The following is a 12,094-nucleotide window of genomic DNA, read 5'->3' on the forward strand; positions in this document are numbered from 1 at the left end:
ATTATTTTCCATGCCTGGTAGTGGAAATATAATTGGACCACCTGGGCCTCTTCTTTATAAATTCATTGGTTTATTTTCTCCATTGTATTGCTTTTTATCATCAGAAGGACTTCCTCCACCATTAAAAATGTCAAACGAAATCCATGGTTCTACACAATGTATATGCTGTGAAATAGAATACATTTGTACAATTGTACTCTGCATGCACTTGTTAAAATTAAACACAAGTACCAAACAGACTATCAATCAGGCTATAAAGCATTATTTGTGTGGTTATTTTAATTTGAAAAAAAATCCCATACAAACTACAGTTAATTATCCTAGTTAAACATCATTTAGATAACCATTTTTTGTACACCACTGAGCCGTTTCCAAATCTTTTGACTGGTTGATGTTTCCTTTCTCCCTACCCCGGAGTCTCACACAGTAAACTTGAGCTCTTCTGCTGTGTCCTGGTGCTTTGGCCAGTGGGTCACGAGGTGTCTTGTTGATATGTCTATATGGTCAAAGTAATTGATATTGAGCCTGGTTGCCATCCTCTTTCCCAGAGTCTCCAACACCTGAAAGGAAAAGAACACAAACAGCATTGACTTTGTTGCAGAGAGAAGTGTTTCTGGTGCAATCTAGTGCTTGTGATCAATGTAATATGAAGTGTTTCTGGTGCAATCTAGTGCTTGTGATCAATGTAATATGAAGTGTTTCTGGTGCAATCTAGTGCTTGTGATCAAGGTAATATGAAGTGTTTCTGGTGCAATCTAGTGCTTGTAATCAAGGTAATATGAAGTGTTTCTGGTGCAATCTAGTGCTTGTGATCAAGGTAATATGAAGTGTTTCTGGTGCAATCTAGTGCTTGTGATCAAGGTAATATGAAGTGTTTCTGGTGCAATCTAGTGCTTGTGATCAAGGTAATATGAAGTGTTTCTGGTGCAATCTAGTGCTTGTGATCAAGGTAATATGAAGTGTTTCTGGTGCAATCTAGTGCTTGTGATCAAGGTAATATGAAGTGTTTCTGGTGCAATCTAGTGCTTGTGATCAAGGTAATATGAAGTGTTTCTGGTGCAATCTAGTGCTTGTGATCAATGTAATATGAAGTGTTTCTGGTGCAATCTAGTGCTTGTGATCAAGGTAATATTATACACAGCAAAGGTAAAGTAATGCATTGCTGCAATGTTCTGTCACCCTAACATTCATAGTTCAACTAGAAGTAAGACAAGGGCCGCACTTTTTCATCTATTTGAATACCGATACATCGATTCGAATACCTCATAGTTCTCTGAGAAGCCACAGACCTGCTGTTCTTCAATCTTGTATCCATTAATGATAAGTGTGTAAAACAGATGACCTTGACCTGAAAAGAAAAATAAGTGTTTGAGATAATAAAAAATAGTGTATATATATATATATATATATATATATATATATATATATATATATATATATATATACGTAATGAAATACGTAAAAATGTTTTCCCTACTCCAGCTCAGATAAATGCAGCACTTAATAAAGAAACGCATACAGAACACAGTGTGGCAAAACATTACAAATAGAAACTAAATTAATTGAATAAACCTGAATAAATTTACTGTAAAGTTTATGGAACCCAAACTAAAAAAGAATAACGTAGGTACACAGCACTGTGCACTGATACTGGTGTAGAAGTGAATACAGCAGCGCTGTGCACTGATACTGGTGTAGAAGTGAATACAGCAGCACTGTGCACTGATACTGGTGTAGAAGTGAATACAGCAGCGCTGTGCACTGATACTGGTGTAGAAGTGAATACAGCAGCACTGTGCACTGATACTGGTGTAGAAGTGAATACAGCAGCACTGTGCACTGATACTGGTGTAGAAGTGAATACAGCAGCACCGTGCACTGATACTGGTGTAGGGGTGAATACAGCAGCACCGTGCACTGATACTGGTGTAGAAGTGAATACAGCAGCGCTGTGCACTGATACTGGTGTAGAAGTGAATACAGCAGCACTGTGCACTGATACTGGTGTAGAAGTGAATACAGCAGCACTGTGCACTGATACTGGTGTAGAAGTGAATACAGCAGCGCTGTGCACTGATACTGGTGTAGAAGTGAATATAAGTAGGAGCTGTATGATTATTATTTAAGTTTCTTAAATGCATTTCTGTTTTGGTTGTATGCACGGTATTTTGGCTAATAAGAGTCGCTGCAGAATCCTGATCCAGACAGGAAGTTCGGAGAGTGGGGGTGTGGTGTTTTGTCAATGGAAACTGCCGTAAGAAAGGGAAAATAAACCGATGGTGTTGAATTGACATTTCTCTCCGATTATCATTTCCCTCTCCACGCTACACTGTATGAGACCTCGTCTAGTCAAACCCTGATCTGATCTGCGAGCTCAACAGCTTCCAGTTTAAAGCTGTAGGACTTCTTCACCATCCTGATCAAGTTGTATCTGCAGAAATAAACTTCAATATACGCCTCCCTCAAATACCGTAAAAAAAAACACTGTAAAAAATGTAGCCTTTCGAAAACCACAGTACTTTTAATTATCGGCGCCCTTGAATAAGCACTGCAGATGTTTTTAACAATTTAAAATAAACACTGCGGCTTTAACTCAAAGTAATACGGTATGTATATATATATATATATACTGTATACATAGATAGATAGATAGATAGATATATATACTGTATACATAGATAGATAGATAGATAGATAGATAGATAGATAGATAGATATATATACTGTATACATAGATACATAGATAGATAGATAGATAGATAGATAGATATACTGTATACATAGATAGATAGATAGATAGATAGATAGATAGACAGATATATATACTGTATACATAGATAGATAGATAGATAGATAGATAGATAGACAGATATATATACTGTATACATAGATAGATAGATAGATAGATAGATAGACAGATAGATAGATATATATACTGTATACATAGATAGATAGATAGATAGATAGATAGACAGATAGATAGATAGATAGATAGACAGACAGACAGACAGACAGACAGACAGATAGATAGATAGATATACTGTATACATAGATACATAGATAGATAGATAGATATACTGTATACATAGATAGATAGATAGATAGATAGATAGATAGATAGATATACTGTATACATAGATAGATAGATAGATAGATAGATATACTGTATACATAGATAGATAGATAGATAGATAGATAGATAGACAGATATATATACTGTATACATAGATAGATAGATAGATAGATAGATAGATAGACAGATATATATACTGTATACATAGATAGATAGATAGATAGATAGATAGACAGATAGATAGATATATATACTGTATACATAGATAGATAGATAGATAGATAGATAGACAGATAGATAGATAGATAGATAGACAGACAGACAGACAGACAGACAGACAGATAGATAGATAGATATACTGTATACATAGATACATAGATAGATAGATAGATATACTGTATACATAGATAGATAGATAGATAGATAGATAGATAGATAGATATACTGTATACATAGATAGATAGATAGATAGATAGATATACTGTATACATAGATAGATAGATAGATAGATAGATAGATAGATAGATAGATAGATAGATAGACAGACAGACAGATAGATATACTGTATACATAGATAGATAGATAGACAGACAGATATATATACTGTATACATAGATACATAGATAGATAGATAGATATACTGTATACATAGATAGATAGATAGATAGATAGATAGATAGATAGATAGATAGATAGACAGACAGATAGATATACTGTATACATAGATAGATAGATAGATAGATAGATAGATAGATAGATATACTGTATACATAGATAGATAGATAGACAGACAGACAGACAGACAGATAGATAGATATGTAATATGCTCCATAGCCAACATTACAAAGAAAAGATAAATGGCAATAACAATAATTTCACATCTAAACATGTGATTTAGTTGTACTTTTTACCTCCATAAAATATACTAGGTTAAAATGCATAAAATAAACCTTTTAAAGCCCAACATTCAAACACAAATCTCTATTTATTTATTTGTTTGAAAAACTGGTAGAGAAAGTTATTCCTTGACAATGTGGAAATGAATCCAGCATATTTCCCAGGCTGCTGTATTCACGAAAGCTGTTGAATAGAGTTGCCCACCACTTCTCTTGGCCTTCGTGCGGATGTAGATCTGGTTCAGCGCCCCCTGCTGGCGTAGTTGTTGGTGCATGTAGAAGCGGTAGACTCCGGCATGGTGGTCGATTATCAGTCTCCTTTGGAAGGAGGCTGAGGCTGTGAACCAGACACCCAGACACAAGCCTAAAACAAAGAAAGCTGCAAACTCGTGGGAATCCTGAAACAAAAACTGCACATTTAACCACCCAGCTTGGAAATAAATCGAATGAACTGCAGGCAAGGTTAATGCATTCTTGGTGACGTGTAGCAGTGATGTCATTAATAACTTTGGAATTGTAAAATATATCTGCTTCCAAACAGGCAAAATTTAGCCTTAGAAAGCAGTAAAAGTGCAATCAGTAATGTTCAAAAAGGCTGGATTTCTTTTTGCTCTGTTGAATTGCACTGTATTACAATTTGAAAATGGTTTGTCTTGTTAATTAAAATAATCCTGAACTTAACAACACATTATTTTTCACCAATAAGCCTCCCATCCCTCCCCTCCCCCCCCCCCCCCCCAAACAAACTCTCACTTAACTACAACTATACCTCATGTCCACTGAGGTAAACGCCACTGCCGATGACTGAGGCAAGCAGAAGTAATAGACCCTTCCACAGGTCATCATGGAGGTAGTCCATCACAAACACTAAAAAAACAGCAACAAAAAATGATCCAAACTACCCAATCTTATTTTAGGAAAACAACTCTAATCCTATATCAGTGCTAACCTGAGGCTGTGAACCCAGCCATGAATAATTCACTTTCAGTCTGCAGATTTCTCATGTGTAAATCATATTACAACCAAGTAAACTACTTTAACTGGATCCTGGAATTTGAAGTCTGTTTTAACTGGATCCTGGAATTTGAAGTTGCTGTCACTTCAAACTGCCTTGATTTTTTTATTTATTTATTTATTGATTGATTGATTTATTTAGCAAAAGCATTTTGAGAAAATAATTTAGTCATGTTACTTGTTTTGTATGTGAGCTTTTCATGAACACATTTTTGTTTAATAAATGTTATTATTTTACCCCCAATAGATCACACTTAGCTGAACAAAGTATCATTTAAGGTCCTGGAGCTACTTTCACTCAGCAATTCTAGGTAGCAGTCTGCTAAATCCAGTTCACTTCCACAAAAACAAAAAGCAACATTTATCCCTTTATCATATAGACTTGCTGAATGGAGTTCTACTAAACTATCATTCTATCTTAAAATATTGCTTTTCAAAACAGGCAAAATTAAGACAGTTTGCTAGCTAGCAGCCTGGTAAGTATCAGCAGTGGTTTTTCAAACTGGGTCCTGGTGAGACAATTGAAAAACTCACAAATTAAATATAACTATAAATAGCCTTGCTTGATCTGAACATAGTAACTATGTGTTAAAGGGCAGTCTAGCGGTCTACCACAATATGACTATATTGCCCACACACTGATCTACCACAATACAAGTGAATTGTCCACATACTGATCACCAACCAGCTGAGTAACACCCTTTGCAGCCAGTCTCAAACCTCCTGATTACAAGGGAAGCTGAGGGAACACAAAGCCACTTCAGGAACAGTGACTTGAAACCTGGTTCCAGGAGACCTGGGGTGAGTTCATAAACTCAATCTCAGAGTGTCAGAGCGCACTCTGACTGTTCGTAAACTCCTGGAGTGCTCTGTGGTGTCGTTCAAAAATTCAGAGGAGATGAATTTCGTAACACTCGGAGCACACTCTGGCCTCTCCCGCTTCAGAGCTGGATTCTCAGAGCGTTCACTTTCAAAATGGCTAACGGCTCGTTGTGGGTGATGCGAGTATTTTTATTATTTATTTCTATATTTGTCATTTCAATGTTTTTTGAGAATAAAATATATATTCCACATATTTTAAATTCAGGTTTTACATTTTGACGCGACTGAAGGGGAGAAGGGGAGGAGTCGTCTACACGCTAGACTTGTTCAACACCAATTAGCACTCACCAGGTTTTCTTTTTTTTTAAACAGTACCGCCACACAAGAAAAAAAAAAACTGAAGAGCAGCAATAATAATTATAGTAGTATTAGACTGAAGAGTTGAAAACTCATGTAAAAAATATAAATAAATAAATAAATAAATAAATAAATAAATAAATAAATCTGTTATATCTGTCTAAAAAAAGCCATGAAACAGCATGACTGCATGTTCATAGTTAATAATGGTTCAGTATTAAACCATTTTAGGTCATTCGAAAACTAAAGAGAAAATTCACGCTCTGAAGCACTCCAAAGAGATTTCTCAGACGCTCTTTCAGAGCGTCACATTGAGTTTACAAACGCACCCCTAGTTTGAGGCAGCTTTGCTGTATCAAACCCCAAGTCTCCCCTGGTGTGCCGTGCAGTCTCCCGAAACCAAGTTCCAAGCCGCACAGTGTCTTCCTGTTCCCTCACCTTCAGGTTAGAGACTTCAGTACCACCAATGAGCACCATTTTGTTGGAGAAAAATGACCCTCTCCCCGAAGAGCCGCAGGATGGCATTTTAATTCATCACAGGTGAGCAATGAAAAGATTTACTTCTTAGATATATTTGAACAAATAAATATAATTGCACTCCCCGCACCTATACTTGGTCCTCAAGGTTATGAATAGACACTAGTCATGGTTGAAACTAACAGTGCATTCGTACCGTTTGGCTTCTCAAGAGTAAAAGGATAGCAGTGGTTCTTTTTCATCTTGTTATGGAGAACTTGTTCTGCCTTGTAGACTTTGTAGTCCCAGGTACTGAAAATGCCAGTTGGCATGGCGACACTCAAACCTAAAAACAGAAAGACAATTTATATTACAACAATATACATCTCCCCCCTTGAAAAGTCTGAGTACTCCTCAACATGAACTGCAGTTCTATGAATGCCATTATATTTCCTTCAAAGGGCAAAGGTGATTTTTATATACAGGTATATTGTATAAATGTGCTTCTTTTCACAAACAGTGCCTAGGTATTGCTATACTAGCTATATATAATCTCAGTGTAGATCAGTAGAAAGTTCTAAAGGAATGCCAGCCTTCATACTCAAGTTTCACCCAAGTCATTATCTCAGCCATAATAACAATAATAATAATCTATTAGTTACCTGCTGCTTTCTGCCTTTCCACACCCAAAACAAAGCCAGCATGATAACAACCCGTTGCCATGGTGACCAAGTTCTATTCCAATAAGACAGATAGAATGTTCCGGATCAGGCAGCCACTGTTTCTGAAGGTGTAAACATTTATTTAAAGTGTAGAATTGTCAGTTAACTACAATTCTAATAGGGATATGTGGCAAAGTGGGTGGTAGGGGGAACAGGTGTAGCAGTGATGCGGTGCAGGAATGACGGGCAGACAACTGTAATCCAGAAAACAAGCTTTTATTTTCCGTCCTCGTCTAGTGACCACAAATAATAAGCCCCGGCAATACACAACGATGTGTAAAGCTCGGGGCTGAAGAACACAGGTTGCAGTCCTGATAAAGGAAACAAAAACACGGTCACCCGTCTCGGGTGCGTGCAGTCGTGATGGTGGTGCGTGAATATACTTTATTCCGTGACAGTTCGTGAAGTGGTGATCCGGCTTGTGCTGGCCCAAGGCGACAGCTCTGGATGTGCGTTTAGCTGTCTAGTGATTTCAAAAGACACAGACAGTTAGTTTACAGAGACGAACAAACACAAACCCACACACACACAACTCTTTGCAGAGTAATACAGTGATTACGTCCTTCTCGGTCCTTGGCTTAACCCAAACGAAGGAAAAGAACAGAGTTACCCTGGCCCCTATATGTAATCCCGGATGATATCTAGGTAAACGGTTGCAGCTGCCTTATTACTTGCAGCTGCCCCTTGTTTACCTGTCAGATCAATACGGTCTTACAACAGAGTCTCGCTTCCTTCCAGGCTGACCCACTTTCCGGTCCCGGAAACGAACTGTCAGGCCAGCCCTTCCAGATACTTCTCCTCCCGTTCTTTAGCACCCTCACAGGTCGGGAGGAAGATTTATCACCAGAACTCATTGTATTTCTGTCACAGGATATTAGAAATGCTTTCAGATAATAATGGCAGCAGGAATAGTATGACACCAGCACCAGAACAGGACTTTCTGAAGTTCTAAGACAAGGCTTAAAGCCAGTGAAGATAGATGTGTAGGCAAAGAGATGCTTTGTTCTGCTACATGTGCACACTACTGTATGTATATTAAAATGATGCATTACAATGAAATATATTTTGGGTGAAATTTCTAACTTGCTGTCTTAAGGTCTCCACAGACCAAACAAGATGCAACAGGTTTGAAAACTACCAGATCTATACAACTGTTCAACATTGCAATTGACAAAACTATGATCAAGATTGCTACATATTCGTCACATGATGTGAAAATGATGAGTGTCTTCTCTGAAGGTATTTCAACATATATGACAATAAATCATACACACCAGGCTTATCTAGTTCCTTCGAAATGGACACCCATCTATTATCTTCTAAATCTGTATCTTTATAATTGTGATGCCCTTTGTCATAAAGCTCTGGGTATTTTTTCAACAAGTATTATTGTTTCCTTCGTCATTTCAGATACTGCTTCACCGTGCAGGACCACGTGCATTGAAGCTGTTCTCTGATTGCTCCATCGTTTCGGATACTGCTTCATCGTGCTGGACCACGTGCACTGAAGCTGTTCTCTGATTGCTCCATTGTTTCGGATACTGCTTCACCGTGCTGGACCACGTGCACTGAAGCTGTTCTCTGATTGCTCCATCGTTTTGGATACTGCTTCACCCTGTGGGACCACGTGCACTGAAGCTGTTCTCTGATTGCTCCATCATTTTGGATACTGCTTCACCGTGCTGGACCACGTGCACTGAAGCTGTTCTCTGATTGCTCCATCGTTTTGGATACTGCTTCACCGTGCTGGACCACGTGCACTGAAGCTGTTCTCTGATTGCTCCATTGTTTCGGATACTGCTTCACCGTGCTGGACCACATGCACTGAAGCTGTTCTCTGATTGCTCCATTGTTTCGGATACTGCTTCACCGTGCTGGACCATGTGCATTGAAGCTGTTCTCTGATTGCTCCATCGTTTTGGATACTGCTTCACCGTGCGGGACCACGTGCATTGAAGCTGTTCTCTGATTGCTCCATCGTTTTGGATACTGCTTCACCGTGCTGGACCACGTGCACTGAAGCTGTTCTCTGATTGCTCCATCGTTTTGGATACTGCTTCACCCTGCTGAACTACGTGCATTGAAGCTGTTCTCTGATTGCTGAATGCCCTAGTTGACGCACGTCAAATCACAATAAATAGTATTCAATCTTGTTTATTTTGTGTTGCTCCAGTGCTGCATGTGGTGTGACAGTGTAGGCTCTATTCATTTAGACGCATTGCTGCAGTTCCTCTTTGTGATTAGCAAAGTCATCTGTCTTTCATCTCTTTTTCTCTGTCTCTCCCCCTCTCCCTGCTCCTCCTACCCCCACTGTCACCTCTCGCCGTAACCTCCGATCTCGCTCCCCCTCTGTCCTTGCCTCCACTGCGCTCTCTCACCTCCCTCCTATCAACTCCTTTTCACAACTCTCCGTAGACTCTGCTACCTCCACCCAATTCTCCTCACTCACCTCCTCCCTCGACTCCCTCTGTCCCCTCACCTCCCAACCTGCTCGCCCCTCCCCTCCCCATCCCTGGCTCTCTTCTGCGCTCCGCTCGGCAAGAATCACACTGCGAAACTCCCTGCTGCCCTAGACCTTTACCGCACTCTCCTCCTTCTCTTCTACTCTCTCCTCTGCTAAATGTACTTATTTCCAATCTGTAATCCAAGCCTCCACTAACAACCCACGTAAACTATTCTCTAGCTTCTCCTCCCTCCTAAACCCTCCCCCCTCCTCCTCCCTCCTCTATCTCCCGTGATGACTTTGCCTCCTTCTTCACTTCTAAAATCTCAGATATCCGCAAACTCTTTAACACCTCTCCCTCCCCCGCACCCCCTCCTGCTCCAACCCCTACACCCACTACATCCCCTACTAACTCACCCTCCTTCTCCACCTTCTTGCCCCTCTCAGACTCTGACCTCTCCTCCCTGCTCCAGGGTCACAAACCCACCACGTGTGCCTTCGACCCCCTCCTCACTCACCTCTTTCAAGCTGCTGCTCCTGCTCTACTCCCCTTCATCTCCTCCCTCCTCAACACCTCTCTACTTTCTGATATCTTTCCCTCTGCCTTCAAAAAAGCCTCTATCACTCCCCTCCTCAAAAAACCTACCCTCGACCCCACCTCCCTCCAGAGCTACCGTCCTGCCTCCCTCCTACCCTTCCTCTCCAAAACCCTCGAGCGGACTGTACACCGCCAGCTCTCTGCTTTCCTGTCCAACCACTCTCTGCTTGACCCTCTCTAATCTGGCTTCCGCTCTGCTCACTCCACTGAAACCGCCCTCCTGTCTGTCACCAACTCACTTAAGTGTGCCCGAGCTGCCTCTCTCTCCTCTGTCCTAATTTTCCTTGACCTCTCTGCTGCCTTTGACACTGTTGATCACTCTATTCTACTATCATCTCTCGCTGACCTGGGGATCTCTGGCACTGCTCTGGCCTGGTTCTCCTCCTACCTCTCCAACCGCACTTACCAGGTAACCTGGCATGGAGCAACCTCCACACCTCACCCTCTCTTAACTGGAGTCCCCCAAGGGTCAGTCTTGGGTCCTCTCCTGTTCTCTCTCTACACCCGCTCCCTGGGCCCCCTCAACGCATCCTATGGTTTCTCATACCATTTCTATACTGATGATGCTAAGATTTTCCTCTCCTTCCCCACCTCTGACTCCACCATCCCCTCCCGTATCTCTACCTGTCTGTCTGCTATTTCCTCCTGGATACACCTGCATCACCTCAAACTCAACCTCTCTAAATCTGACCTCCTTTTCTTTCCCTCCTCCTCCCCCTCCTCTGATCTCTCTATCTCTGTTCCTCTGGAATCTACCACACTCTCTCCCTCTTCCTCCGCTAAGAACCTCGGAGTCACCCTGGACCCCTGCCTCTCTTATTCCCAGCACATCTCCACTCTGGCACGCACTTGCCGATTCTTCCTGAGCAACATCCAAAGAATCCGACCCTTCCTCACCAACTACGCTACCCAGCTCCTGGTCCAGGCCCTGGTACTCTCCCTCCTAGACTACTGCAATTCCCTTCTGGCTGGCCTCCCTGCGTCCACCACCCGTCCGCTCCAGCTCATCCAGAACTCTGCTGCCCGCCTGGTGTTCTCTCTGCCTCGCTTCGCCCACGCTACTCCACTACTCCGCTCACTCCACTGGCTCCCGATCACCGCTCGCATCCAGTTCAAGACTCTTGTACTAGCCTACAGATGCCTTGACCAGACTGCACCCAGCTACCTCCAGTCCCTCATCTCTCCCTACACCCCCACTCGACCTCTCCGCTCCGCCTGCACTAGAAGACTAGCTCTACCTCCGCTACGCTCCCCTGCCTCCAGAGCCCGCTCCTTCTCCAACCTTGCTCCGCAGTGGTGGATTGACCTTCCTACAGATGTCAGGACTGCCCAGTCCCTGACCACATTCCGATGCCTCCTTAAGACTCACCTCTTCAAACAGCACCTGTAGAACTCCTCTGTTTGTATCCTAGGACACTATCACCCTTCATTTAAATGTGCTTTATTTTGCTCTTATCTACCCCCCTAATTTACTGCATTTAATCCTGTACTTCAGAATATTGTAATCTGCCAAGTGTTTAACCTGTAGTATTTTGTATTTAATCATATCCTGATGTAACGATCACTATTATCTGCTGTATTATTGAATTGTGTTTTGTCACACTTGTACTTTGCTTGAACAAAAGTTATTGTATTTCTTGCTCTTATTGTATTACTTGTATTGTAACACTTGAAATGTATTTGCTTACGATTGTAAGTCACCCTGGATAAGGG

The 12,094-nt window shown here is 41.2% G+C and overlaps 1 protein-coding gene across 1 annotated transcript; it reads right to left on the reverse strand.

Moving 5' to 3' along the window:
* Nucleotides 1-419: 419 nt before the first annotated feature.
* Nucleotides 420-7,341, reverse strand: LOC117435699 (cation channel sperm-associated auxiliary subunit TMEM249-like). The gene is made up of 6 exons (XM_034921022.1): nucleotides 7,281-7,341; nucleotides 6,836-6,964; nucleotides 4,739-4,836; nucleotides 4,175-4,367; nucleotides 1,263-1,348; nucleotides 420-560 (listed from the first exon to the last, which is right to left on the reverse strand). The coding sequence occupies exons 1-6, from the start codon at nucleotides 7,339-7,341 to the stop codon at nucleotides 420-422; spliced, it is 708 nt and encodes a 235-aa protein (XP_034776913.1).
* Nucleotides 7,342-12,094: the final 4,753 nt, after the last annotated feature.

The sequence above is a fragment of the Acipenser ruthenus genome, chromosome 3 (genome assembly GCF_902713425.1).
Source record: "Acipenser ruthenus chromosome 3, fAciRut3.2 maternal haplotype, whole genome shotgun sequence".
Classification (NCBI taxonomy): Eukaryota; Metazoa; Chordata; class Actinopteri; order Acipenseriformes; family Acipenseridae; genus Acipenser; species Acipenser ruthenus.

Excerpts from the sequence above, each read along its gene's own strand:
- LOC117435699 (XM_034921022.1), bottom strand. The coding sequence starts at position 7,341 with ATGGCAACGGGTTGTTATCATGCTGGCTTTGTTTTGGGTGTGGAAAGG. Across the intron at positions 6,965-7,280 it reads GGAAAGGCAGAAAGCAGCAG|GTTTGAGTGTCGCCATGCCA; the intron begins GTAACTAATAGA and ends TTCTGTTTTTAG. Across the intron at positions 1,349-4,174 it reads CACGAAGGCCAAGAGAAGTG|GTCAAGGTCATCTGTTTTAC; the intron begins GTGGGCAACTCT and ends TTTTCTTTTCAG.